The 27,421-nt window shown below is 48.4% G+C and overlaps 1 protein-coding gene across 1 annotated transcript in view; it reads left to right on the forward strand.

Annotated features, from left to right (window-relative positions):
• C2CD2L (C2CD2 like) overlaps positions 1 to 25,622 on the forward strand; it is a gene marked incomplete at its 5' end in the record, with an annotated part of 29,815 nt that extends 4,193 nt beyond the window's left edge. The window contains 13 exons of the mRNA XM_083481004.1: positions 6,506 to 6,601; positions 15,785 to 15,904; positions 16,258 to 16,368; positions 18,045 to 18,161; positions 18,849 to 18,963; positions 19,468 to 19,591; positions 20,059 to 20,123; positions 20,470 to 20,597; positions 21,491 to 21,653; positions 22,450 to 22,548; positions 23,422 to 23,555; positions 24,010 to 24,283; positions 24,427 to 25,622. Coding sequence (XP_083337130.1) covers positions 6,506 to 6,601; positions 15,785 to 15,904; positions 16,258 to 16,368; positions 18,045 to 18,161; positions 18,849 to 18,963; positions 19,468 to 19,591; positions 20,059 to 20,123; positions 20,470 to 20,597; positions 21,491 to 21,653; positions 22,450 to 22,548; positions 23,422 to 23,555; positions 24,010 to 24,283; positions 24,427 to 24,650 — 1,770 coding nt within the window. The 3' untranslated portion in view covers positions 24,651 to 25,622. The remainder of the gene's footprint in view (positions 1 to 6,505; positions 6,602 to 15,784; positions 15,905 to 16,257; positions 16,369 to 18,044; positions 18,162 to 18,848; positions 18,964 to 19,467; positions 19,592 to 20,058; positions 20,124 to 20,469; positions 20,598 to 21,490; positions 21,654 to 22,449; positions 22,549 to 23,421; positions 23,556 to 24,009; positions 24,284 to 24,426) is intronic.
• Between the last annotated feature and the right edge of the window lie 1,799 nt (positions 25,623 to 27,421).

Genomic DNA, 27,421 nt, shown 5'->3' on the forward strand with positions numbered 1-27,421 from the left:
GAGCAAGGAGGGGCTTAAGGCCGGATCCTTCTCAGTGCAATCAGTGATGAAAACTTCTCTCTCTCTCCCTCTGAAAATCCAAGAGGAATCTGGGATAAATGTTCTTTTGGAGGCAACTGATCTCAGGTCCCCTCTGGATAGGATTATTTTTAGCTCCTTCTGATGTCACAGTTTTCCCCTCTTAGCAATTTGAATTGTAGAGAAGCCATACAGAAATCTATTTTATGGAAAAAACAAAAACCCTGGGATGATTGGGGGGAGAGAGAGCTAATGAGAACTGGATAATAATAATAATAATAATAATAATAATAATAATAATAATAATAATTTATTTATATCCCGTCCTCCCGAGCCGAAGCTGGGCTCAGGGCGGCTAACAATTTTAGTTTCATGAAAATCCTTAAAAATGTGCTGGGTGGAAAAGATGTGTACGTATGTGGAACTCCTCTTCCTCTCCCCCCCCCCACCTCTCATTCCCTTTTTGCATTTCCCAGTGCACTAGACTTAATATTCTACATCTTTTGCCTCAACCTTTCCCTCTTCTTTCTCCACCAGCATGTGCAGGAAGGAGACAGCAAGAGCCATTCCCATTCTGTTTGAGGCCAAGCTCCTTTTGCATTTGGGAGTGTGAAGTTCCTTGTTTTGGGACTGAGGCATCGGGCTTCACATCTTCCAGTGCTTTACCACAGACAGCTGACTCAACGAACTTCTGTCATCTTTCCTGCTCATATTTTAATAACTTAAAGCATTATTGCTGCCCAAGCAGATGGGAATCACATTCTTGGGACTCATGAAATAGCAGTCTTTGTTGTTCACAAGCATCCTGTTCAGATGACAGTGCATCCCAGCATTTCTGGAAGGCATGCAGGGAACCCTACACAACCAAATTAGGGTTAAGAAGAAACCTTACTTCTAGATATTGGGTCATACTCTGCAGGCTTTCTGTCCCTTCCTGAATATTCTGAGTATTCAAGAGTTCTAGATTTTGCTGGTTCTCTTGATATTGCTGTGCTTTCCAGGCACATCAATCCAATAGTAAAGGGTTTAGAATTCTCATAATTTTTCATGTTCCCAGTTTTTTATTTTTGTTGGCTTTAATGAAACCATACTAGAAACCAACTGTATATTTCCTAGCTTGCATTTTTATTTCATCCAGGGCTTTTTTTCAGCCGGAGCTCAGCTCTGGCACTTCTCAGGTGAGCACCATTGCCACTCTTACCGTGATTGCCAAGGGGGAAGTTTGTGGTGAGTTCCAGCACCTCTTTTTCTAGAAAAATAGCCCTGATGGCATCTTACGGTTGTTTTCTCTTGTGTTAAATTCTCACATTTCTTTTAGATGGAGGCTTCTGCTCCTTCTGCGTTGTTCTGTCTTGTTAGAGCAGTCCAGGGATCACCATTCCTGCCCTTTGGGGAAGGAGCGTTGCTCAGTGGTAGCAGAGCACTTGCTTGGCCTTCACCAGGTGACCAGGTTCAGCTCTTGACATCTCCGGTGGGCTGTTGCCAGTCAAAAGAGACAGTACTGGGGCAGATGATGGACAGATTGGAAGCTGCCTAATACTGAGCCAGTTTACGTGAGATAAAATAGAGCTGGCAACATACATGGTGGCATGTCTCTGTTGCTGTGAGGACATGATAAGGATCATGGTAAGGTTGACAGTAGACCTCTACTGGCCACAATGAAAAGGGCTTGACTTAACTTCCATCTCCAAGCTTTAAAGTGTTTAATTGCCCTGGTCAGAATGTTGTTGAATTTTGCCAATTCGGAGAACTTGTGTGAGTCATTTGATGGTGCTCAGAGCTGACTGGAGCAGGGCAGGATTGGGCTGCTTTTTCCTCCATCCTAGGGGCTTTGTGGCTTAGAGACCCCAATAGCCCTGCATGCTTGCCATCCTCTGTAGCCTTCTCTTTCCCCAGTTTCTGTTTCCGTGACTTTTCTTTTTCGGAACAAATCCAAACCTCCTACCTATCTCTAGGCCTTTTCTAGTTATGAGCTGGCACAAGAGGCACCGTTTGGAGAGAATGGAGGCTCACGATTGATCTTGTGCCCTCTGTGCCAGTTGAGCAGTGGTGCCCTGGAGCTACTGCCCTCAGAAACCTGGAGGCTAGAGGTGGCTGCTGTCCAAGGTGCTTCCCTTCCAGAATGGATCTCTGGGTTTTATACCTGCTTGGCTTACGGAAGAGCCACAAGACCCCCTTTCCCCGCTCCACACATAAAGTCATGGATTCACCAAGTTGGTCACAATGGGCTCCACTCCACAAGACAAGCAAACAGCTGCTGAAGCCTCCTGATACCCATTGTAGTCCATGCGTTAGACTGGATTACTGCAATGTGTCTGGAAACTCCAGCTAGTGACTAGATTGCTGGTGAGGGCAGGTGGCTGACAGCATGTGACGCCTCTGATAATATATCTCTACTGGTTGCCCATGAGCTACCTGGGTAGGTTCAAGGCTCTTGTGTTGATGCACAAAGCCCTGAACAGCTTGGGCCCAGCATACCTTGAGGACCATCTGAGCCCTTGTATCACTGCTTGATCATCTGCAGGAGCACAGTTATAGTTGTCCCCCGTGGTATACAGGTCCAACCAGTCTCAATCAGAAGTCAGGCATTTAGTGTCACTTGTCCCATGAGCAGGGAACATGCTTCCAGCAGAGATTCAGCAGGCATTCATGCTGCTAACTTCCATGCGCCTCTTGGCTTTATTATGCCGTGCAGCTGTTCACATTTCTTTCTTTCTTTTTCTTTAACTAGCCAGTCACTTTCGTGATTATTTGTATGGTTTTCCACCCTGATATTTAATGATGCAGTCATGCAGAAAGACATTTGGAAATTAGAAATAAATATGTTATGCTGAAGAAGGTTGTCAAGGAATCAGGCGACCAGTGTGAGGCTGGTCTCTCCCAGAGAGCGTGGCATACTATAAATATAAATGTCTTTTTTGTTGTTGGTTGGGGGAAGATTAATCCCAGGGAAGCCAAAACCTTGTGAAAAAGAGATGCTTGCCTTATAGGCATCCCGGCCTTTGTAAACCAACAGAAGAACCGATGCACACATGCTGTTGGATGCTTCAGTCTGCATCCACACAACAACCTTGCACTGATTTTTTGGGGTGGGGCATGTCTAAGCATCCTCTGAAGGTGTACCTGTGTCTCTCTAGGGAGACCTGCCCGGGTTGTTGGTTGTTATGCTCTCAGTGTTTGTGGTGCTTTGTGGAGTCTTTCTGGGCAGGGACCTGGGCAGGCTAAAGGTTGAAGACAAGGTGGAAGTGAAACTCATGGATAGGAGGTTGTGTCTCCAATTATATGACCTTGCTTTTCAGAAGGGGAGGAGAGGACTTGAGGGATGGTGCCAAAGGCCATATAGAACAAGTGGATCATGATGAAGGATTAGAAGGAACACACAGGTGCTCTGAGGGCCACCAGATGGGTGGAGTTGTTGGAAGCAGATGGAGGAATGAGCGGGAGCAGCTGGGCAGGGATGTCTTGGGAGATGCCTGCAGAAAGTTTGATGGGGAAGGGAGTATGGCCTGAAAGGCCCGAATAGCTCAGTGGTAGAGCACGGGGTTTTTATGCAGGTACTGTAGCATTTCCAGGTAAGGCTGGGAGGGAATCCCTGCCTCAAACCCTGGAGAGCTGCTGTCAGTCTGTGTAGGCAGCACTGAGCTAAATGGGCCAATGGTCTGATTAATTATAAGGCAGCTTTGCTAAGGACCAAGAGTTTGTTCTGGATCCAGGAATTGTCCAGAAGGCCTTGGCAGAGATGTGTTTTGTGGCTGGATCAACAAGAGAGCTGAATAACCCCAAGGGCTAGGGAAGAGCTGCCCTTCCTTGCTGTGTGCTTCAATGGGCCGGGGAAGAGGGAGGAGGAAGGTTGCAGCAGCGTCTGTTTGGACTGGCAAGGATGGTCTTAGTGCCTCTGACTGGGGGCAGGGCGGCCTTCCCTTGCTCTCCCTGCAGGGCAATGGCACCTGACCAGCCAAACCTGTTTTGCTCCAGGTTGGGCTAAGCTGCTTTCTTGGGGCTGCCACAGTAAGCCCTCTTGCAGAGTGGAATTCACTGCCAGCAACCAATGTTTGCATTTCTCCCTGGAGATCAAGGCTTGTTTGGGGAGAGTCGCAGCCACGAGAGCGGAGGCTTCCTTCTCCAAGTTGGTGGCAGCAGAGAAAGGCTGTGAGTGGATCTGCCTCAGTGGATCCCAGCGTCCAGAGAAAGGGGCACTTCAACAAACTGGAGGGCAGCAGCCAGCCAGCCAGCCAGCCAGTCTCTCCTCGCCTCTAGTTGCTCAGAGACTGTCCAACGTGACTGCCAGGGTCCTGCCGAGTGCGGAGGCAGCCTCTGTGCTGCCACTCGCTGGGCCAGCTTCCCCCCCACCCCTGGCTCCCATGGCAACTCTGCCTTTGCTTAACCTGCGTGCCTTGGCCAGCCTACGGATCTGAGATTTGAATGGAGGGGAGTGCTGCTTTCACAGCAGTTCCTTGGCTGCTGGGCACACAGTAAATAATACCTTGAGAGGAGGAACTGCAGCAAACTGGGAACTCTCCCTGCTGCTTGTGAAGCACAGAACTCTCTTTTTCCTGCCTTCGCTTTTGCCTTGTTGCCAGGAACTGCCCAGCAGGGCACAGCAATCTCTTCTCTTTCCAAACAGGCAACCACTGCAGGGCTGTTGTTAGAGGAGTTATTGATTCTGGGCTGCCTGATCTAGTTTTCTGCATGGTGCTTATCGGGTCAAAATAGCACAGACTGCTGATTGCTTACATCTGGGGGAAGCTTAACCTGCCAAATTTCCCCACTGTGTTTCTATTCAGCTGCACGCAACCCCTGCCAGAAACTATGGTCGCAACCTGTGTGGTCCTCCCTCCCTCTGCCCCAGGACCACTTGAATCTGGAATTCTCCTGTTTCATTCTCACTTCTGCAGTGAAGTCAAGTTTTCTCCTTTCCCCCACTGAATTATGGGGGGAGAGCAGTGTTAGAAACTCAGATATATGTGAATAGCCAAATGGCATCTTAAACCTAGGTTATGGACACCACAACGGAGTGTTTGTGTGGTGATATATTATTATTATTCATTTAATTTCTAAACTGCTTTATATTTTAAAGAAAAAAAATCTCAAAGCAGTTTACAACACATTAAAACATCAAATAAAACAATGTAGAATAAAACAAATGCATGCTTCAAGGAGAATATTTCAGACCCTTCTCTAAGTGACATTTTGCTTTCACCATATTTATTTACCTGCTTGATTTATAGAGCTGCCCCATAGGTGGTGTAGTGGTTAGAGTGTCGGACTAGGACCTGGGAGATCAGGGTTCAATTCCCCGCTCAGTCATGAAGCTCACTGGGTGACCTTGAGCCAATCACAGCCTCTTAACCTGCCTCAAGGGGTCATTGTAGGGGTTAACTAGGAAAGGGGGCATGGCATGAACCATGTACTCCTTGGTGGAAAAGGTAGGATGTACATGTAATAAATAAGCTCTTCTGCTTAGCTGTTTAAGAAAGCTGGAAGGGTCAGCCAGATGGAAATGTCAGCTGTCAACCTGGCATCCAGAGTTCTCCAGGTGGTTGCAATTGGACTCATGCCAGTCGCAAAATGCACCTGGTGGGGGGACAATAATACAGATTTAACTTACAGGGTTGTTGTAAAGAGTCCAACTAGATAATGTATGTGAAACACTTTGAACATTTTGAAGAGTTATATAGTACAAATGCAAAGCCTTATTATTAGATGCTTCCTTTGGGGGTTCTCTAAGCCAAGGGACGCAGGTGGCGCTGTGGGTTAAACCACAGAGCCTAGGACTTGCTGATCAGAAGGTCGGCAGTTCGAATCCCCATGACGAGGTGAGCTCCCATTGCTCAGTCCCTGCTCCTGCCCACCTAGCAGTTTGAAAGCACGTCAAAGTGCAAGTAGATAAATAGGTACCGCTCCGGTGGGAAGGTAAACAGCATTTCCGTGCGCTGCTCTGGTTCGCCAGAAGCGGCTTAGTCATGCTGGCCACATGACCTGGAAGCTGTACGCCGGCTCCCTCGGCCAATAAAGCGAGATGAGCGCCGCAACCCCAGAGTCGGACACGACTGGACCTAATGGTCAGGGGTCCCTTTACCTTTACCTTGGGGGTTCTCAAGCTTCTTTGGACTATAACTCAGTGGGGAGGTCCAACTTACTAGGGTCTTCTCTATGGAGTGAGAATTGGAAATAACTGGCTTGAAAGTCAATTCTGAGTCCATAAGCCAGAGGTGGAGAAACAGTGGCTTTGCAGATGCTGCCAGACTCCGACAGTGCCATTGGCCACATTGCCTTGGACTGATGGGAGCTGGAGGACAGCAACATCTGGATGCTTGCAGGGGATTCCTCGGTGGTCCGTGAGCCTTGTGAAATGCCTCTGCCCATCCCCTGTGCCATGGCTGGTGTGGCAAGGCTTGCTTTGCCCTTGTAGATATGCACCCATTTTCAACTATTTGTGTTGGGGTTTCCCAGCCTGGGGAGTAACAAGTTTTTCTTCTTGACCCAGAGCTCAGTCCAGATTACGTTTGAGGAGAGTCCTCAGCAACTACCGGCCGTCAAGATTGACCACGTGACATGCACGGACCAGTCGGATCGCAGTATGGTAGGCTGCTGCTGTCGCATTCTGATCCTTGTGCTGTTACTTTTCCCTGCCACCACCTTTAGAGGGGAGCACAATGTTAGATGGGGGGGGGGAGCAGCGAAAGCCATTGGGAATTTGCTAGCCGGTCTTCACCTTGGCCTTCAATGCTCAGAACCAAACCACTGGAAAGCCGCCCTGATCCAGACAGCTGCACTGCCCTCTTCCTGCCATTCTTTGCAATGCTCAGGTTCTGTTTTTGGATTGCAGATTCCTGTGTTAATTTGCACTGCTGAAATTGTGGTCGCTTAAAGGGGCTTCTGTGCTGGGCCTGCCCAGCTTTGTTTAGTATGAGCAGGAAGATTTGGCAGCCTCAGGAGCTACACAGATCTCCTGACAGATGCTCTTGGCCCTTTCAGTGTCAGATGAAAACATACCTGCTGAAAACTACCAGTCTAACATTCAACCAAGACCAGGGAGGGGAAACCCATGGGTAGAATGTGGCCCTTGCAGGCCTCTCTTTCCGGCCCTTGGGACTCTCCTAGGCCACACCCCTGACAGATCCTGCTCCAGTTCCTCCTTGAGTATTGTTGCTTGCCCGTTGCTTGCCTGGGTGGACATTAGAGGGGTATGTTTGAGTATGTGTGGAAGCAAGCCTACTGCATGGAAGTCATAATAACATCTGTTGCTCCACCCACTTTTCTTCTGGCCCCACCCACCACTGGCATGTGGCCCTTAGCAGCTGCCTAGAAGGGAATGTGTGGCCCTCTGTCTGAAAAGGATTCCCCATAGACAGTGGGGCTGTGAGGCAGAGAATCTGAAAGGGAATATTTTGGAGAAGGTCAAACACGATGACTCCCTCAAAGTATGGAGCCACAGAGCAAGAAGAATTACCGACGAAAGAAGAATGGAGGATGAAGTTGATGGACTATGCAGAATTAGATGAATTAACAGGAAGGATTCGAAACCTGTGGGATCAGAGATTCTTAGAGGACTGGAGTAAATATTTGAACTATTTGAAAAGTAATTGTGATGAACAGATTATGCTAGTAGGACTGCAACAAGTTTTGTAAGGTGGATTATTTGAAATATTACAAGAAAGACTATGAAAAGAATTATTAGTTAAGGATAATTAAATGCAATATAGAAATTAAGAGATGCAGAATAAGTGATAAAGAACGAAAAATCATCAGAGGTGTTGACGGAAGTCTAAAACGTTGTATAAGATGAGAAGATCTATTGTATGACTGTTGGAACTGATATGTTTATATATATATATATATATATATATATATATATATATATATATGTTTTCGTAGATTTTCACGGGTACAGGAATGCAGGTTTTGGTGTCCTCGGGTGTCTTCCCGTGTAAAAGTTGGGGTGTCTAGGCGACGTTTCGACGAGGTCTCACTCGTCATCTTCAGGCTGGTGCTTTCGGCTTCTTGTTACTGGAACAGAGCGGGATCTCAGTGTTTGAGTTCCTATAAATACTGTAGAGGGGTGTGGTGTATTGCCTCAAAAGTTCTGGGCAGAGGGGAAGTTCCCAGGCTAGTGTTCTTTTCTTCTTTTGTTCCTTAATTACTTGAGGGATATCTTGAGTGATTTCTTGAGTGATATTCTGAGTACCACTTAGGTGGGTCATTAGGTGTGGATTAGTTGCTAAAGCCTTCGTGTCTTGACCTCTTGAATTTGTGAAGAGTTTTTCTGGGAAGATGGCTGTACTGCACTTAGTTGTGCTTTGGCTTGGCTTCGTGTATAGGGGCGAGCTGTGGTTTTGTGCCCTGTGCCAGCCAGATCTGTGTAGGGATTGCAGGGGGGTGCAGCATCCGGAGGTGCCACTATGGTTTGGTTACTGGATGGTGTCTGTAATTTATCTGTGGAGAGGGTCTGGGTTTGGGTCTGGTGTGGTTGATTGGTGGTGGCGTTCTGTGTGCCTCTGGATCTGGTGTCGGTTTTTGTGGGGAGGGCTAATTTCCAGATGTCTGGCAGGCGGGACGTGTCGTCACGCTTGTTCATGTTGTGAGGGTGTTTCTCTATCTCGATGGCTTCCATGATTATTCTCTTGTGGTGATGTTCCATGTTAAAGAGCAATTTGGAATCTGCAAAATTAATTTCGTGTCCTGTTTCTTTCATGTGTTGGAAAAGAGAGGAAGATTTTTCTTCTTTTTTGACGGCATTCTTGTGTTCTGCGATACGTGCATTTATTCGTCTGTTTGTTTGTCCAATGTACGTGGCTGGGCAGACTTTGCAGGGTATTTCATAGACCCCTTGGTTTTCCAACTGGATTTTATCTTTGGGGTTTCTGAGGATATTGGCTATTTTTTGGTTGGTGCAAAAGGCTGTTTTGATATTGTGTTTATGGAGGATTTTGCTAATTTTATCTGTAGTGCCCTTGATATAAGGAAGGAGGGCCATGCCATTGTTTTCTTCCGTGTCTTGGTTTTTGGGGGGTGTTTCTTTTTGGATTAGCTTCTTAACCCTGTTAACACTTTGAAACCAATGCTTTAGACAAGTCAGAACACAAACCCAAACTTTGGCTCAGATATGTTGACGACACCTTTGTAATTTGGCCACACGGGAAAGAAAAACTAGATAGCTTCCTCACACATCTCAACAGCCTACACCCCAAAATACAATTCACTATGGAAATAGAAGCCAACAACCAGCTTCCCTTCCTTGACGTCCTAATCTACAAAAAACCTGATGGCTCCCTAGGACACACTATCTACCGGAAAAAAACACACACCAACCGCTACTTACATGCTCAATCACACCACCACCCTGCACAAATAAACTCCGTAGCCAAGACCCTCATCTCCAGAACCAAACGCCTGGCTGACAAAGACCACTTGACAACTGAGTTACAGAATCTCTCAAATGTGTTAATCGCCAATGGATACCAGCAAAACAGGGTTAAGAAGCTAATCCAAAAAGAAACACCCCCCAAAAACCAAGACACGGAAGAAAACAATGGCATGGCCCTCCTTCCTTATATCAAGGGCACTACAGATAAAATTAGCAAAATCCTCCATAAACACAATATCAAAACAGCCTTTTGCACCAACCAAAAAATAGCCAATATCCTCAGAAACCCCAAAGATAAAATCCAGTTGGAAAACCAAGGGGTCTATGAAATACCCTGCAAAGTCTGCCCAGCCACGTACATTGGACAAACAAACAGACGAATAAATGCACGTATCGCAGAACACAAGAATGCCGTCAAAAAAGAAGAAAAATCTTCCTCTCTTTTCCAACACATGAAAGAAACAGGACACGAAATTAATTTTGCAGATTCCAAATTGCTCTTTAACATGGAACATCACCACAAGAGAATAATCATGGAAGCCATCGAGATAGAGAAACACCCTCACAACATGAACAAGCGTGACGACACGTCCCGCCTGCCAGACATCTGGAAATTAGCCCTCCCCACAAAAACCGACACCAGATCCAGAGGCACACAGAACGCCACCACCAATCAACCACACCAGACCCAAACCCAGACCCTCTCCACAGATAAATTACAGACACCATCCAGTAACCAAACCATAGTGGCACCTCCGGATGCTGCACCCCCCTGCAATCCCTACACAGATCTGGCTGGCACAGGGCACAAAACCACAGCTCGCCCCTATACACGAAGCCAAGCCAAAGCACAACTAAGTGCAGTACAGCCATCTTCCCAGAAAAACTCTTCACAAATTCAAGAGGTCAAGACACGAAGGCTTTAGCAACTAATCCACACCTAATGACCCACCTAAGTGGTACTCAGAATATCACTCAAGAAATCACTCAAGATATCCCTCAAGTAATTAAGGAACAAAAGAAGAAAAGAACACTAGCCTGGGAACTTCCCCTCTGCCCAGAACTTTTGAGGCAATACACCACACCCCTCTACAGTATTTATAGGAACTCAAACACTGAGATCCCGCTCTGTTCCAGTAACAAGAAGCCGAAAGCACCAGCCTGAAGATGACGAGTGAGACCTCGTCGAAACGTCGCCTAGACACCCCAACTTTTACACGGGAAGACACCCGAGGACACCAAAACCTCCATATATATATATATATATATATGTTTTCGTAGATTTTCACGGGTACAGGAATGCAGGTTTTGGTGTCTTCGGGTGTCTTCCCGTGTAAGAGTTGGGGTGTCTAGGCGACGTTTCGACGAGGTCTCACTCGTCATCTTCAGGCTGGTGCTTTCGGCTTCTTGTTACTGGAACAGAGCAGGATCTCAGTGTTTGAGTTCCTATAAATACTGTTGAGGGGGTGTGGTGTATAGCCTCCAACGTTCTGGGCAGAGAGGAAGTTCCCAGGTTAGTGTGCCTTTTCTTCTTTTGTTCCTTAATTACTTGAGGGATATCTTGAGTGATTTCTTGAGTGATATTCTGAGTACCACTTAGGTGGGTCATTAAGTGTGGATTAGTTGCTAAAGCTTTCGTGTCTTGACCTCTTGAGCTTGTGAAGAGTTTTTCTGAGAAGATGGCTGTACTGCCCTTAGTTGTGCTCTGGCTTGGCTTCGTGTATAGGGGCGAGCTGTGGTTTTGTGCCCTGTGCCAGCCAGATCTGTGTAGGGATTGCAGGGGGGTGCAGCATCCGGAGGTGCCACTATGGTTTGGCTACTGGATGGAGTCTGTAATTTATCTGTGGAGAGGGTCTGGGTTTGGGTCTGGTGTGGTTGATTGGTGATGGCGTTCTGTGTGCCTCTGGTTCTGGTGTCGGTTTTTGTGGGGAGGGCTAATTTCCAGATGTCTGGCAGGCGGGACGTGTCGTCACGCTTGTTCATGTTGTGAGGGTGTTTCTCTATCTCGATGGCTCAAGAAATCACTCAAGATATCCCTCAAGTAATTAAGGAACAAAAGAAGAAAAGGCACACTAACCTGGGAACTTCCTCTCTGCCCAGAACGTTGGAGGCTATACACCACACCCCCTCAACAGTATTTATAGGAACTCAAACACTGAGATCCTGCTCTGTTCCAGTAACAAGAAGCCGAAAGCACCAGCCTGAAGATGACGAGTGAGACCTCGTCGAAACGTCGCCTAGACACCCCAACTCTTACACGGGAAGACACCCGAAGACACCAAAACCTGCATATATATATATATATATATATATATATATATATATATATATATATGCTTTCGTAGATTTTCACGGGTACAGGAATGCAGGTTTTGGTGTCTTCGGGTGTCTTCCCGTGTAAGAGTTGGGGTGTCTAGGCGACGTTTCGACGAGGTCTCACTCGTCATCTTCAGGCTGGTGCTTTCGGCTTCTTGTTACTGGAACAGAGCAGGATCTCAGTGTTTGAGTTCCTATAAATACTGTTGAGGGGGTGTGGTGTATAGCCTCCAACGTTCTGGGCAGAGAGGAAGTTCCCAGGTTAGTGTGCCTTTTCTTCTTTTGTTCCTTAATTACTTGAGGGATATCTTGAGTGATTTCTTGAGTGATATTCTGAGTACCACTTAGGTGGGTCATTAAGTGTGGATTAGTTGCTAAAGCTTTCGTGTCTTGACCTCTTGAGCTTGTGAAGAGTTTTTCTGAGAAGATGGCTGTACTGCCCTTAGTTGTGCTCTGGCTTGGCTTCGTGTATAGGGGCGAGCTGTGGTTTTGTGCCCTGTGCCAGCCAGATCTGTGTAGGGATTGCAGGGGGGTGCAGCATCCGGAGGTGCCACTATGGTTTGGCTACTGGATGGTGTCTGTAATTTATCTGTGGAGAGGGTCTGGGTTTGGGTCTGGTGTGGTTGATTGGTGATGGCGTTCTGTGTGCCTCTGGTTCTGGTGTCGGTTTTTGTGGGGAGGGCTAATTTCCAGATGTCTGGCAGGCGGGACGTGTCGTCACGCTTGTTCATGTTGTGAGGGTGTTTCTCTATCTCGATGGCTTCCATGATTATTCTCTTGTGGTGATGTTCCATGTTAAAGAGCAATTTGGAATCTGCAAAATTAATTTCGTGTCCTGTTTCTTTCATGTGTTGGAAAAGAGAGGAAGTTTTTTCTTCTTTTTTGACGGCATTCTTGTGTTCTGCGATACGTGCATTTATTCGTCTGTTTGTTTGTCCAATGTACGTGGCTGGGCAGACTTTGCAGGGTATTTCATAGACCCCTTGGTTTTCCAACTGGATTTTATCTTTGGGGTTTCTGAGGATATTGGCTATTTTTTGGTTGGTGCAAAAGGCTGTTTTGATATTGTGTTTATGGAGGATTTTGCTAATTTTATCTGTAGTGCCCTTGATATAAGGAAGGAGGGCCATGCCATTGTTTTCTTCTGTGTCTTGGTTTTTGGGGGGTGTTTCTTTTTGGATTAGCTTCGTAACCCTGTTTTGCTGGTATCCATTGGCGATTAACACATTTGAGAGATTCTGTAACTCAGTTGTCAAGTGGTCTTTGTCAGCCAGGCGTTTGGTTCTGGAGATGAGAGTCTTGGCTACGGAGTTTATTTGTGCAGGGTGGTGGTGTGATTGTGCATGTAAGTAGCGGTTGGTGTGTGTTTTTTTCCGGTAGATAGTGTGTCCTAGGGAGCCATCAGGTTTTTTGTAGATTAGGACGTCAAGGAAGGGAAGTTGGTTGTTGGCTTCTATTTCCATAGTGAATTGTATTTTGGGGTGTAGGCTGTTGAGATGTGTGAGGAAGCTATCTAGTTTTTCTTTCCCGTGTGGCCAAATTACAAAGGTGTCGTCAACATATCTGAGCCAAAGTTTGGGTTTGTGTTCTGACTTGTCTAAAGCATTGGTTTCAAAGCTCCCTAGGACACACTATCTACCGGAAAAAAACACACACCAACCGCTACTTACATGCACAATCACACCACCACCCTGCACAAATAAACTCCGTAGCCAAGACTCTCATCTCCAGAACCAAACGCCTGGCTGACAAAGACCACTTGACAACTGAGTTACAGAATCTCTCAAATGTGTTAATCGCCAATGGATACCAGCAAAACAGGGTTACGAAGCTAATCCAAAAAGAAACACCCCCCAAAAACCAAGACACAGAAGAAAACAATGGCATGGCCCTCCTTCCTTATATCAAGGGCACTACAGATAAAATTAGCAAAATCCTCCATAAACACAATATCAAAACAGCCTTTTGCACCAACCAAAAAATAGCCAATATCCTCAGAAACCCCAAAGATAAAATCCAGTTGGAAAACCAAGGGGTCTATGAAATACCCTGCAAAGTCTGCCCAGCCACGTACATTGGACAAACAAACAGACGAATAAATGCACGTATCGCAGAACACAAGAATGCCGTCAAAAAAGAAGAAAAAACTTCCTCTCTTTTCCAACACATGAAAGAAACAGGACACGAAATTAATTTTGCAGATTCCAAATTGCTCTTTAACATGGAACATCACCACAAGAGAATAATCATGGAAGCCATCGAGATAGAGAAACACCCTCACAACATGAACAAGCGTGACGACACGTCCCGCCTGCCAGACATCTGGAAATTAGCCCTCCCCACAAAAACCGACACCAGAACCAGAGGCACACAGAACGCCATCACCAATCAACCACACCAGACCCAAACCCAGACCCTCTCCACAGATAAATTACAGACACCATCCAGTAGCCAAACCATAGTGGCACCTCCGGATGCTGCACCCCCCTGCAATCCCTACACAGATCTGGCTGGCACAGGGCACAAAACCACAGCTCGCCCCTATACACGAAGCCAAGCCAGAGCACAACTAAGGGCAGTACAGCCATCTTCTCAGAAAAACTCTTCACAAGCTCAAGAGGTCAAGACACGAAAGCTTTAGCAACTAATCCACACTTAATGACCCACCTAAGTGGTACTCAGAATATCACTCAAGAAATCACTCAAGATATCCCTCAAGTAATTAAGGAACAAAAGAAGAAAAGGCACACTAACCTGGGAACTTCCTCTCTGCCCAGAACGTTGGAGGCTATACACCACACCCCCTCAACAGTATTTATAGGAACTCAAACACTGAGATCCTGCTCTGTTCCAGTAACAAGAAGCCGAAAGCACCAGCCTGAAGATGACGAGTGAGACCTCGTCGAAACGTCGCCTAGACACCCCAACTCTTACACGGGAAGACACCCGAAGACACCAAAACCTGCATATATATATATATATATATATATAACAAAGTATGGAGCCCCAGAAAACCCCATAGTTTGAGGCATGTGGGCATGAGCTATGGGAGTGCACTCTGTATATGGCCAAATGAACTGCCTCCCCAACTTTCCTCCCGGCTTCACGCATTTCACTGCATGAAGGGCTGAGTTGTGGTTAGTGATGTTTAAGACCCCCACTCCCAGGGACCGGGAGGGAGGAAGGAGTCAGGAAAGGTCCAAAAGGAGAAGTTAGTAGTGATTAGAGAGAGATGGTGTGAAAGCGACAGGGAAGGAAAGATACCAAGGAGCATCACAAGAAACACGCGGAGGCCAACAGGTGATCAAAGAAGAGTTAGCTGTTCTGTGCAGGATCTAGGCAGTGGGTCTTGCATGAATGTTTAATTGCCGCAGCAGCAGAGGCTGGAAGCTCCTGCCGTGACATGGAGAGGACCAGGGCAGAATCTGGGCAGGAAATCAGAAGAGAACCCACGATTGTCAGCAGGCATGAAGGGAAACACATTTGCTGTGGAGAGAATGAGTGCCCCCCACTTTGCACCATAAGCATGCAAGGGGGAATAGGGGTGGGGGAGAGGTGTTCCTTCCAAGGCCACATGCTTGAGTGCAGGGTTTATGTTTACGTATAAAATGAGAGTGATGTAGTTTGGAAAATCATTGTAATTATAATTATAATTATAATTTATTAATTATACCCCGCCCATCTGGCTGGGCTTCCCTAGCCACTCTGGGCAGCTTCCAACAAAATATTGAAATACAGTAATGCATCAAACATTAAAAGCTTCCCTAATAATAATAATAATAATAATAATAATAATAATAATAATAAAATTTATACCCGGCCCATCTGGCTGGGTTTCCCCAGCCACTCTGGGCGGCTTCCAGCACATATAAAAACATAAGGGAGGTTGAATCATTTCCCCCTACCAGCTGACCCTAGTTGTGCCCAAATGGAGGTTTCTGGGACAGGGCGTAGTGGTAACAACAGACCCCTGACTGTTCCCCTGAACCGTCTTCCCTGCCTGCTGCTCTTTGTCACCTGCCTTCTGGCTGGCCCTCCAGCTGGGCACAATGACCGTCTTTCCCTTCCCATCTCTCCTTCCAGATGTTGTGTTGCCACCTTTCTGCCAGCACCCTGCAGTTCCCTGTCTCAGTCACTCAGCAGTCTCCAGCTGCCGTTTCCATGGACACCTATCACGTCACCTTGGCTGTGCTGCAGGCCCAGGTAACTGTGGGGCTGGGGGCTGGGGCTTTCTCTCCTTCCCACCCCTGCCCACTCCACCACTCTGTGTTTCCCCCCTGCCAGAGAGTTTGCCCTGGGCCAGCCTCTGAGTTTTTGTGGGCAGAGGCTGCTACTGGCAGGATTTGTGCCTGGGCGGGTCTGCAGGTAGAGGCCTCTGCCTATTTTGCTTAAGTCTATTTTGCATAAAAGCTTGGGTTGTGATATTGTTTACTTGGGTGGTTTTAGATGAATATTGCCAGCCTACAGATTATACAAAATAGGTGGGTATAAATATTTTTGTGCAGATAATGGTGGTGGTGATGACGATAAGACTTTTTTTTTTTTACCTGGGCCAGTTGGAGATCCACCTGGAGGAGATTCATGATGAAGGGCTGCTGGTATCCTGGGCATTCAAAGACAGACCAGAGCTGAACCTGTCCGTCGTTCCAAGGCTCCAGCTGCGTGAAGTGAGCAAACAGATGAGCATTGCTGGGTGGAAAGTCACACTTGCCTGTTCTGCAAGGGGGAGCCAGAGGACTCCACTGGTCCTGATTCCACACACACGACTGCTTTAGAATTCTTCCCTCCTGCTAGAGAAAGCTCAGTGGCACACCCCTCATTTGGCTACCGTGTGTGCAAGGCTAGTGAGATTGCAGCAGAAGCAGCAAAGCAACTTGGCGAAATCAACAAGTTCATTATGCCGAAAGCTTTGAGGACCTAGATCCCACTTCATGCTGTGCCTGGAGCCTTCTCCTAAAAACTGCAGTGATATATATACACGTGGGGGAGTGGTGGTGCCGGTGGTAATGGGGGGCTATAATTGTAACCAGCGAGGTCAGAGGGAAGTTAAAAGTACAGATTATGCAGAAGCTGATTGGTGACCCTTTGCAAAGCGGTATTGCTCTTAACACAAATAGTCAGCAGTGATAAGCAGTGGATGTTTTTCCATCAGGGCAAATGCGGGGGGGGGGGCTGCCTTCTCCATTTCACTCTGCCTTCAGCCAGCCCCCACTTGCCTGCCTTCTTCCTTACAAATATCAGCACTGGCTATCAGCTTCCTCCTCCTTGACCCCTTGTAGAGCTCAAAAGGGAGGAGGATAGGGACAAAACTAGAATTAATTGGTTTCACCTACCAGCCACTTCTGGACAGCTAATGAAGACATGCAGCGTGCTGAAAATCTGTTACTCTGATTCAAGCCATCAGTAATAGAACCAAACTCACTACCGAGCTTGTCCTGGGCTCACCTCCATGCTCCAGCAGGGTGGACATATGTCCCTGTCTTTCAAGCAAACCTACATGGGCTTACTTGCTGAACGCGATGCTACATTCAGAGGGAGCAAAAGTGGCTTCTCCATAACATGAGACATCTTTGCATAGGAAAGTGCTGCCAGGCTTGCCTTGCTTTTCAGTGGGGCCATTTCTGCAACCTGCTCAGGACGCCCCTGAAAGGACCTGCGTTGCGTGGGCTGCTCAAATGAAAGCTTTGTATTCTATAACTCCCGACACCCAGCTGGTGCTATAGGAACACTTGATAGGAGCTCCTTTCCTGGGGTCAGTGGAGGGCGCAGCTTGCAGACTTAACATATAGAATAAGAGAAGAACATACGTTTAGAGAAGTTTGGGAAAACGTTTATTGAATATATGGGGGAAATGTGTACACTTGAAAATGTTGGCAGCATTAAGATAAATTCAACAGTGTAAATAAGTTTTGATGGATACAACAGTGGAATACTGAATGGTTTTATTTTAGTAAAATATGCAGGGATTAAGATATGCAAAATGAACCATGGAAAGAGGAGAAGGGGAGCCATTGATACTTTAAGGATGTTTAAAATAGTATTTTAAATTGTGAAACAGAAAATTTAATTTAAAAATTTATACACACACAGAGAGAGAGAGAGAGACAGAGAGAGAGAGAGACAGAGAGAGAGAGAGAGAGAGAGAGAGAGAGAGTGTGTGTATATATATATGGAACACTTGATAGAAGCTCCTTTCCTGGGTTCAGTGGAAGTCTTGAGGGTGATGCCTCCCTTTGGCTGCAGGTGCTTTTTAACCTTCCTGTAAAGGGGGGACATTCTCTGCAAGAAATGCAGTCTTTCCCACCTTCTGGGCCTGTTTTCTGACCTTATTTTTGTGATCCAGGAGAATGACGGGAAAGTGGACCTGTCCACCATAAAGGACCTGATTGAGGACTCTGTCGTCAGCACTCAGCCTGCCATGATGGTGAATCTGAAGGCCTGTGTAGCTGGCAGCAATACGGTAAAGATCTTTCCCACATTGGTGTGTTGCTGTTGAGTGAGGGGACTCTTCCTTCTAGCCCAGTATGAGTGGGGGACTTTGGAATCAGCCTCGGCCCAGTATACCTGAAGGAGCATCTCCACCCCCATCATTCAGCCCGGACACTGAGGTCCAGCTCCAAGGGCCTTCTGGCGGTTCCCTCCCTGTGAGAAGCCAAGTTACAGGGAACCAGGCAGAGGGCCTTCTTAGGAGTGCCGCCCGCCCTGTGGAACGCCCTCCCATCAGTGGTCAAGGAAATAAACAACTATCTGACTTTTAGAAAACATCTGAAGGCAGCCCTGTTTAGGGAAGTTTTTAATGTTTGATGTTTTATTGTGCTTTTAATATTCTGTTGGGAGCTGCCCAGAGTAGCTGGGGAAACCCAGCCAGATGGGCGGGGTATAAATAATAAATTATTATTATTATTTAGTCTTATCCACACCCCCGGATGTAACTGGCATTTACTGTCATCCATTTGGTTTTACAGCAAGGATGGGGAGTTTTGGAACTCCAGCTCCCATCATGCCTAGCCAGGATAGCCAATGATCAAGAGTGATGTGAATTGTGGTCCAACCACCTCTGCAGGTCCCCATTCATGTTTTGAGAGAGTTGGGGCTGCATGTGTCAGTAGTTCCCTGCTCATGTGCTTTCCTTCCTTGTTTATCTCAGGTGTCCTGCAATAAACTTTCCCAGGGGTCCCCATCCAGCACAGCTGCTCCAGTGGTGCCCAAGCTGCTTCTCCAGCATCTGCGAGCTCTGCACTTAGGCTCTGAGGAGACTCGAGGTATGATGCAGGAACAGGAGATGTTTCCAGGCCTTTGGCTGCTCTGCAGGATGAGAGTGAACACCTGTGTTTGAAGGCATGGCATGGAGCATCCTGGCCAACTTTGGGCTAGGTGTGAAGACCCAACGTTGGCTGCATCCTCTCACCTGCAAAACCAAGCAGGCCTCTTGCCAAGGGGTTAAAGCGATCCTGTAAGCAGCATCACTACATAGCCACCTACTTGGAGCTTTTCAAAGGGTTAAGACTCTGAAGGGAGAGCCAGATTTCAGGGGATGGGTGACTTTAGGAGTGGGGGTTTCCTTTCCAGTCCGCCATGCATGTGCTGAAGGTGTGCAAAGATCTGGGTGGGAATCCAGGTGAGTTGGGCTGGGCAGACAAATCCCTACTGAGCATGGTGATGCTCAGTGAGTGGCCCCTATTGCTGCTTCTTTCTGGGCAGCCCCTCCCAGGGCTTATCAGGTGTCTGCATGGCCTCACCCCAATGTTGCTCTGTGCCCCTTTTAGGAAGTGGGCAGCTGTGCTGCGTGGCAGAGCTGGACAGCCCTCGGCAGCTGAAGAGGACGAAGCTGGTGCCAGCCAGTAGCTCCAGCCCTGCAGCCGAAGTCGAGTGGGCGGACAAGCTCGTTCTGTAAGGAGCAGTGCTTTTCAGTTCTTTTGCGTATTTGGGGAAGGGTGTGTTGGCTGGCCAGAACCCAAGGGCTGTCTGGAGTAGGAAGCACCATCCATGGTTTGCAGCCAGCTTCCTTGGATTGTGTGTCCTGCTGCACCACTTCGGTGCTTTCCCTTCAGCACCTCCACCCAGAGGGGACAGAGCAAGCCTTCATCTTTGTCCCCAAATGGTGTTCTTCCGTTTCCCCTCTTACTCTGGCGAGCACTACTCATGGACCTCAAATTTGAGGATGGGAAAGAGAGCCCGTGTTTTGCAGCGGGAGAATGTTCTAAACTGCTGAGTGCAGTTTTTAGAATGATTTTAGAATGTTGTATTATTTTATTGTTGTTAGCCGCCCTGAGCCCAGCTTTGGCTGGGGAGGGCGGGATATAAATAAAATTTATTATTTATTATTATGCCTGTTTCCTCTTCTTGTGCCTGGACAGGGAGCTTGGGCCGAGGAGCAGAGAGCTGAAGCTGAGTGTGCTTGGGAGCAGCAGTTCTGGAGAAGGTAAGTATTTTCTGGGACCAGCCATGGAGCTGAAGATTGCTGTGACCTGTGGGTGGCCAAGGCTGCTGGGCCTGGTGGCGGCTCTCAAATGAGGTGTCAGGGCCTGGCTGGACACTGAGAAGTGGTGGCTGGATATTGATGAGTGGGCAATGGGAGCAGCTAGGTTGGAGACTGACTTGGAAGAAGGGATCAGTGATTGGGGGGGTTGGACTAGATGACCGCTGGGGATCCCTTTGAACTCTACAATGTTCTATGATTTAAGTTGGAATAGCATGGGCTGCTGCCAGTGCCTGGAACCAAGGAGAATCTCCACTTGTGTTCCCTCTTTGTTGCTACTCTCTTGCAGATGTGCTCTTGGGATTTGCCACTATCCCGCTGGACTCCCCCTCCAAAGAGCCACGGGGACAGCAGCAGTACGCACTGACCCCCGGAGCTGTCAGGAAGCTGCCTGCAGGAGCAGCCATTGCACTGGAGGTGAAGTGTGAAGTGACAGGCAGAAGGGGCAAGAACTCCATGCAGGAATCTCTGGAGTAGAATAACCAGCGGCCTCTGCAGGGCTTTCCCTTTTTCAGTTTGAGATTCTGTATGCTGATGTTGGGGAGGGAGAAGCGAGGGGCTGAGACCGAAGTGGTCCAGCTGCAACTTACTGGAAGGTCCCCCGCCCACACCAACCCCTGCTTCAGAGCCATTAACCACAGGCACCAGCCTGCTTCCTTGATGTTGCCACAGTCCCTTGAGAGATACGGACCCTTGTCTCGCAATGAACCAATTGGAAGCTGCCACATTCTGAGTCAGACCTTTGTGTCCATCTAGCTCATATTGCCTACACTAACTGGCAGCGCATCTCCAGAATTTTGGGCTAGGGCCAGGGTCTCTCTCAGCTCTGCCTGGAGAAGCTGCAAGTGAAACCTGAGTATTTAATGTTTGATGTTTCATTGTGTTTTTAGTATTCTGTTGGCAGCCGCCTACCAGTTTGGTGGCATATAAATAATATAAATATAAATATAAATTAAATATAAATAATTTATGTGAACCACCCTGAGACCTCCGGGTATAGGGCGGTATATAAATTCAATAAATCATAATAAATGATAAAAAAGTTGTTGTTGTTATCGTTCTGCATGCAAATACCTCTCCCAAGGCCAGGCCAACTTTATGCCAGGCAATTTGTCTGCAGAAAGAGCAAAGCAGGCAGGGTCTGGGGTGCTGGTCTCTTCTTGTTCTGGGGCAAGTAGATCACCCGCTGTTGGAGGGAAGCTGGTTCTGCTGATGGGGAGCTGCTGTGCTGAGTGCCACCCCCACTCCGGTGTGTGTCCATGTGACCCCACTTGTCTGTCTGAAGGGTTTGCATCTGGCTCTCTTGGCAGCTGCTCTATCAGGAACTGCCGGAGCTCCAGCTGGCCTCTTCGCTGCGAACCAGCATCACCCCCACCAAAAAGATTGAGATGGACCGCACCATCATGCCTGACGGGACCATCGTCACCACGGTCACCACCATCCAGTCCAGGCCCAAAATGGACTGCAAGATTGGTAAGGGGATCCTTCTTTTAGGGTGTGCACAACCGTGTGTGTGTGTGTGTGTGTGTGTGAGAGAGAGAGAGAGAGAGAGAGAGAGAGAGAGAGAGTTAATGCATTCACAAGTGCAGTGTTGCTGCTTTGTCTGCTCCTCTGGAATGGCAAAGGCAGCCAATAGGGACCTGCAGTTGCTGGAGAGGCCCCAGCCATTTATTATGAACCCAGCCTGTTTGCCAAATGGGCCATAGTGATGGGAGTAACACCTGCCTGGAAACAGAGCATCTTTTCCAGGATCTGGAAAGATGCAGCATGTAGCTGGTGACCAATTTGTAAAGGAGATGCACTTGGCAGCAAGTGCCGTGAGAGACTGAAGGACCTCCTCGCTGCTTTTACTTGTCCCTGGTGTGGAGATCTATTTCTGGGGCAGAGCGCTCATGAGCCTTGGCTTAAAGTTCATCCAACGCTTTCAGGCAAAACATACATGGTGGGCAGGGTTTCTCCCGATGGAAATGGCCAGCTTCCTTCAGGGCTGTTGGGTTATATAGCAACCCCTCTGCTTTGAAGTCCCTGCCTTCCCTTGGATATTGGGTCCTGTGCAGCAGTGCCACTCTGGCGTATAACTGCACGCCTGCTTTGAGGATACTGGATACTGAGTTCTATCAGGGCAGGGAGTCTTCCACCTCCCCAGCAAGTGAACCGCATTATCAGAAAACCTGGAAAGGGTGTGTTTGTTTGTGTGTGTGTGTGAAGCATCTGTTGGGTCTTGTGACCTGGTTTGCTGATTTTGCACCCCTTTTCTTCTGGAGCCCAGATTCACCCTCAAGGTCTCCATCGAAGGTGGAAGTGACAGAGAAAGTGACCACGATGCTTCCAGAAAATGGCTGTCCCAGCTCTTCCCCCTGCAGTAGTAGTAAGTCACCAGGAAGCCATTTTTTTTGTCCTCGGCCACACTACAAAGAGCTGCAAGGATTAGGCCATGGGTAGGCAAACTAAGGCCCAGGGGCTGGATCCGGCCCAATTGCATTCTAAATCCGGCCCGCGGACGGTCCAGGAATCAGCGTGTTTTTACATGAGTAGAATGTGCCCTTTTATTTAAAATACATCTCTGGGTTATTTGTGGGGCATAGGAATTAGTTCATCCCCCCAAATATATATATATATAGTCCAGCCCCCCACAAGGTCTGAGGGACAGTGGACTGGCCCCCTGATGAAAAAGTTTGCTGACCTCTGGATTAGGCTAAGTGGCATCCCTTTCCCTGCCCCACCTCGTGCCAGGGGAATGCTTGAAGAGTCCTTTGGGCCCAGTGACCTTGGGCCAGTCACCGCCGCCTCTGCAATCCTCTACTTGGATTGCTCAGAGGATAAAATTGGGGTGGGAGAAAGGGAGGGAGCAAGAGCCCCATACACCACCCTGAATTCCTTTGTAGGAAAGATGGGGTGAAAACAGAGTGCAGAAACTGGCTCACCTTGTATATTAAAAACAGGATACACTTCAACATCTGTTCCGGTCAGTTTGGACCTCCAATCCAGTGTTTCCCAAACTTGGGTCTCCAGCTGTTCGTAGACTACAATTCCCATCATCCCTGACCACTGATCCTGCTAGTTAGTGATGATGGGACTTGTAGGCCAACAACAGCTGGAGGACCCAAGTTTGAGAGCCCCTGCTCTAGACAGTAGGAGTGGCAAAGAAGGAAGGTCTTCCACACCTTTTTCACTTGCCCCATAAATCAGTACGATAACTCTCATATATCTATGCATATCTGTGTGTTTGTGTCTCTTCCAGGAAGCAGCCATGTGTCCAATGGCTTGGACCCAGTGGCCGAGACGGCAATCAGGCAGCTGACAGATTTGACCAATAAACCTGCCAAAAAGACCCCGACAAAGCGAAGTACACTGATCATCTCAGGAGTTTCCAAGGTAACTGCTTATCTACTTGCTTGGAGTCAGCCATCCTTTCTTAGGAAGCCCCGAATGATGAAGTGGGTGGAAGAGGTGGTTCCGATCAGAGGGTGGGGACAGGGAGACAGTGACTACTTTTGGCTTCTGTTGGATCATTCTTCTGACACACTGAGAGCCAGTGTGGTGTAGTGGTCACACTGAGAGCCAGTGTGGTGTAGTGGTTAAGAGTGGTAGTCTCGTAATCTGGGGAACCGGGTTCGTGTCTCTGCTCCTCCACATGCAGCTGCTGGGTGACCTTGGGTCAGTCACCCTTCTTTGAAGTCTCTCAGCCCCACTCACCTCACAGAGTGTTTGTTGTGGGGGAGGAAGGGAAAGGAGAATGTTAGCCGCTTTGAGACGCCTTAAAGGGAGTGAAAGGCGGGATATCAAATCCAAACTCTTCTTCTCATTCACCAACCCAACCTGATCCCAGGTACCAATTGCTGAAGACGAGATGGCTCTCTCCCTTGGTTACGCTGCTTCGCTGGAGGCCACTCTCCAGGATGACTCCATTGCGACTGGCATATCTGAATATGGGCACAGCATCACTGATGCCACTCAGCAGCTGGAAGCCTCATACTCTGCCCAAAGGGAGCTGGATGAGACGACGCGCTCGGACATCTCCGAAAGGCCCTCGTTGGAGGATGTGGAATCCGAAACAGGCTCGACAGGTGCTCTGGAGACCAGGAGCTTGAAAGATCACAAAGGTGAGGCTGAGTGTGTGCCCAGGGGGTGCCCAGAACCTCAGCAGAGCTTCAACCCATTGCTTTGGCGTCGGAGAAGCTAGGGTGGTGGCCTGGGATGTGGCAGAGTTCCCTGGATGTTCATGTGTTTCTCTCTCCCGCTGCAGTGAACTTCCTTCGGAGCGGCACCAAACTCATCTTCCGGAGGAAGAACAAGCAGAAAGAAGCCGGGCTCAGCCAGTCTCATGATGACTTGCCCAATGCCGGTGCTAGCTCCTCTGGCAGGAAAAAATCTGGCAGCTTCTCTCGGCGCCTCATCAAGCGCTTTTCCTTCAAGTCTAAGCCTAAACCCAAGGCCAACGGGAGTACATTGGCCATGGACAAGCACTGAAACGTCAGTGGTCAAACAGTGTTCTCCAGGAGCCCCCTTTTGTCGAAGCTTTCCCCACTCCGTATCTACACCACAGCCCAGTTCCTCTCTCCTCCAGAGCCTACCTGGATGGTTGGTGTTTGATGTTTGGAGCTTTTGCCACGTAGCTATTGTGAATGCCGCTGCCTCCCGGAGGAACAAATGGCACGCAATGGCCCTGTTTGTAGCTGATCTGTGTGCTCTGTCTTGGCGTGGCAGGAGATGCAGACCCCCACGCTACCTTCAGCCTGAATTTGAAATCCTGGGAGTGCGCGAAGGAGAAGACTTTGGTGGTTGGCTTAACAAGAACCCCTCTCTTTGTGCTGGGCCTGTGTTAAGACATGGTTACAGGGGATGAGGTAGCAATTGATGCCAGCTTATCTGGCTAAGCTGCTGGTCTTTGCCCGATTTGTGTGGACATGTCAAACTGGATGAGCCTCCTTGAGCAATCCAGTGGCTTCTTTCCTCTTCCATGGGGGCAACGGAGGTCTCCGTAGTAGGAACTCCCAGTTGTGGTCCTCTGATACAGAGGCATCTGCTGCCACCGGCTCCTACCTGGCCTGTGTTTTATGAAGATGAGAAGGGGACTTTGCACAGTGTTTGGGCAGGGAGAGGCCTCTGCCTTCTATAGAAAGAAGTGGCTCTTTCTGTGTTTTGAACCTTCTCTCTGACAAACTGGGATTAGCTTACGTGGAAGGACCGTTGCTGATCTGCCCTGCGTCAGGGCATGGAAGAGAACCCGGTGCTGCAGGAAACGGCTTCCCAACTCCCTTTGAGCCCGGAGAAAGGTCACTCCAGCAGAAACTTGTGCTTGACTCTGAGTAGGGCAGAGGGTTGAAGCAGCTCTCCCGAAATGAGGCCTTGCGTGTACCTGAGTGAAGTTGAGCAGCACCTTTTGTAAAATCCTGCCGGATGCGACCAGAGATCCTGAGAGGCAGTGTGTGTGATGGGAGGGAGGGAGGGATGGGAGGGAGGGAGAAATGGAGGGAGGGAGGGATCTGCTTAGGCTGGGCTGGTCCCTCCCTGCAGCTTACTGAAAACAGATGAGGGGTGGGGGTGGGGGCGGGGGCTAAGGAAACGAACTCTTGGGTCATCCAAAAAGTCAGTACTCAGGTTTTGCAACAATTGTGGAAGACACTTGCCCGAGACAAAATGTATTTTTCTTGGAAGCAGAGACTGCAGGGCATTTTAGTCCAAGGAAGATGCCGGAGAAGCCCAGCCATAGTGGGGTTAATGAATCCAAGCAATCCTGTCATGAGTTCTGCAGAGGAAAGGCTTGGCCATCAATGGCCGGGCCGCTGGCAGCCTCTGGCTTCATGGTGTCCACTCCCTCCATTTTTCATTTTTCCTCTAATTTGTGTCTTCAAGCGAAGTTGCTCTCGTCTTCCCCTACACGAGGCCAGCTGCATCTTTTTGGCAAACCATGGCTTGTTCTGCAGTGCAAAGCATACCTAGGCAACCGCTTGCTGTGCTGCAGTTGTGGCTTCCTTGTCCCCTCTGGAGCCCCCCTCTGTCACCATTGTAGGCTGGAGGTAGCCCTCCATCCCTCTTAGTTTTGGGGTCTCTGTCTCCATCGTGGTCCAAAGTGACAGAGGCTGAAGTGGCTGGATTCTGTGTTGGAGTTGGAAGAAACTACGGGGAGAAATCCTCTTGGAGGGTGTGCTGTGGAGAGACTTCTGGCAATGCGGAGCAAAGGCAGCTCGACAGGATAGTGAATTTGCCAGCCTCTAGTTGTTGCTGTACTGCAGCTCACAGAAGCCAGCTGGGTCATGGGTGATGGGAATTTCAGCCCAGCAACATCTAGAGGCCCACAAGCTCCCCAGCCCTGGTATTGAAGGAACACAGTGGAAAGGGAGATGTTGAGCTGCTGCCCTTCCCCAGAGACTTCCTTCCTGCTAAAGCACTAGTGGAGAACCTGTTGTTGCACTACAACTCCCACCAGGCCCAGCCAGCATGGCAAATGATCCAGGAGGGCAGGGGTTGGAGTCCAGCAACACTTGGAGGGCTGCAACAACTTGACTGTTCTGTGCCAGTGCTCACATGTGGAACGAGTTAGTCATCTCAATCTGCCTGCACAGTGGCTGTCTCAGCCTTGGACCAGGGACTCCACCGCATTTTAACATATTATTGGAATTGGTCTTTATTGGATAAAAAATAATAATGGGGAGGGTGGCGGTTCTTATCCAGGGGATGTCCACCTGGCATCTTCCTGTAAGGCTATTTCAGCAACAGAGAAGGCAGATACTTGTGGAAGCCATTTGTGCACGGGGAAAACTGATAGCTGCACTTGCCCATGTTGACCGAGGGAGGGTGGTGGCAGCAGTGCCAGTTGAAGCCCCCCCCAGTCCATTTGAACTGTGAAGATAGGCTGTGCTGTGTGCATTGCTCCCCCCACACCTAATCCCCCCCATTCACCAACCTACCTACCTACCTCCTGGGCGAAACCCCTTCACTTGAATTAAGCCAGTTTGAACACTGCAACTTTGTCCGTGTTCCCTAATTTGTCAGTTCACTAATCATGGATTCCTTAGAGGGGTTCAGGGGCTTCTTCCACTCTCTGCACTTCTGGCCATTTTTCCATTTCTGAGTGGGGTATAGATCGGGATCACAGTCTTAAAAAATTACAGGATCACAATCATACCCCCCCCCAAAAAAAACCTCCTACTTACTCTTCCACTCTGGTTTTAATAAGGTTTGCATCTTGGGGCTGCTTAAATTCGCAACAATGGTGGTTTGCTTGAACCGGACGATTG

The sequence above is a fragment of the Podarcis liolepis genome, assembly GCF_965112155.1.
Source record: "Podarcis liolepis genome assembly, chromosome: 16".
Lineage (NCBI taxonomy): Eukaryota > Metazoa > Chordata > Lepidosauria > Squamata > Lacertidae > Podarcis > Podarcis liolepis.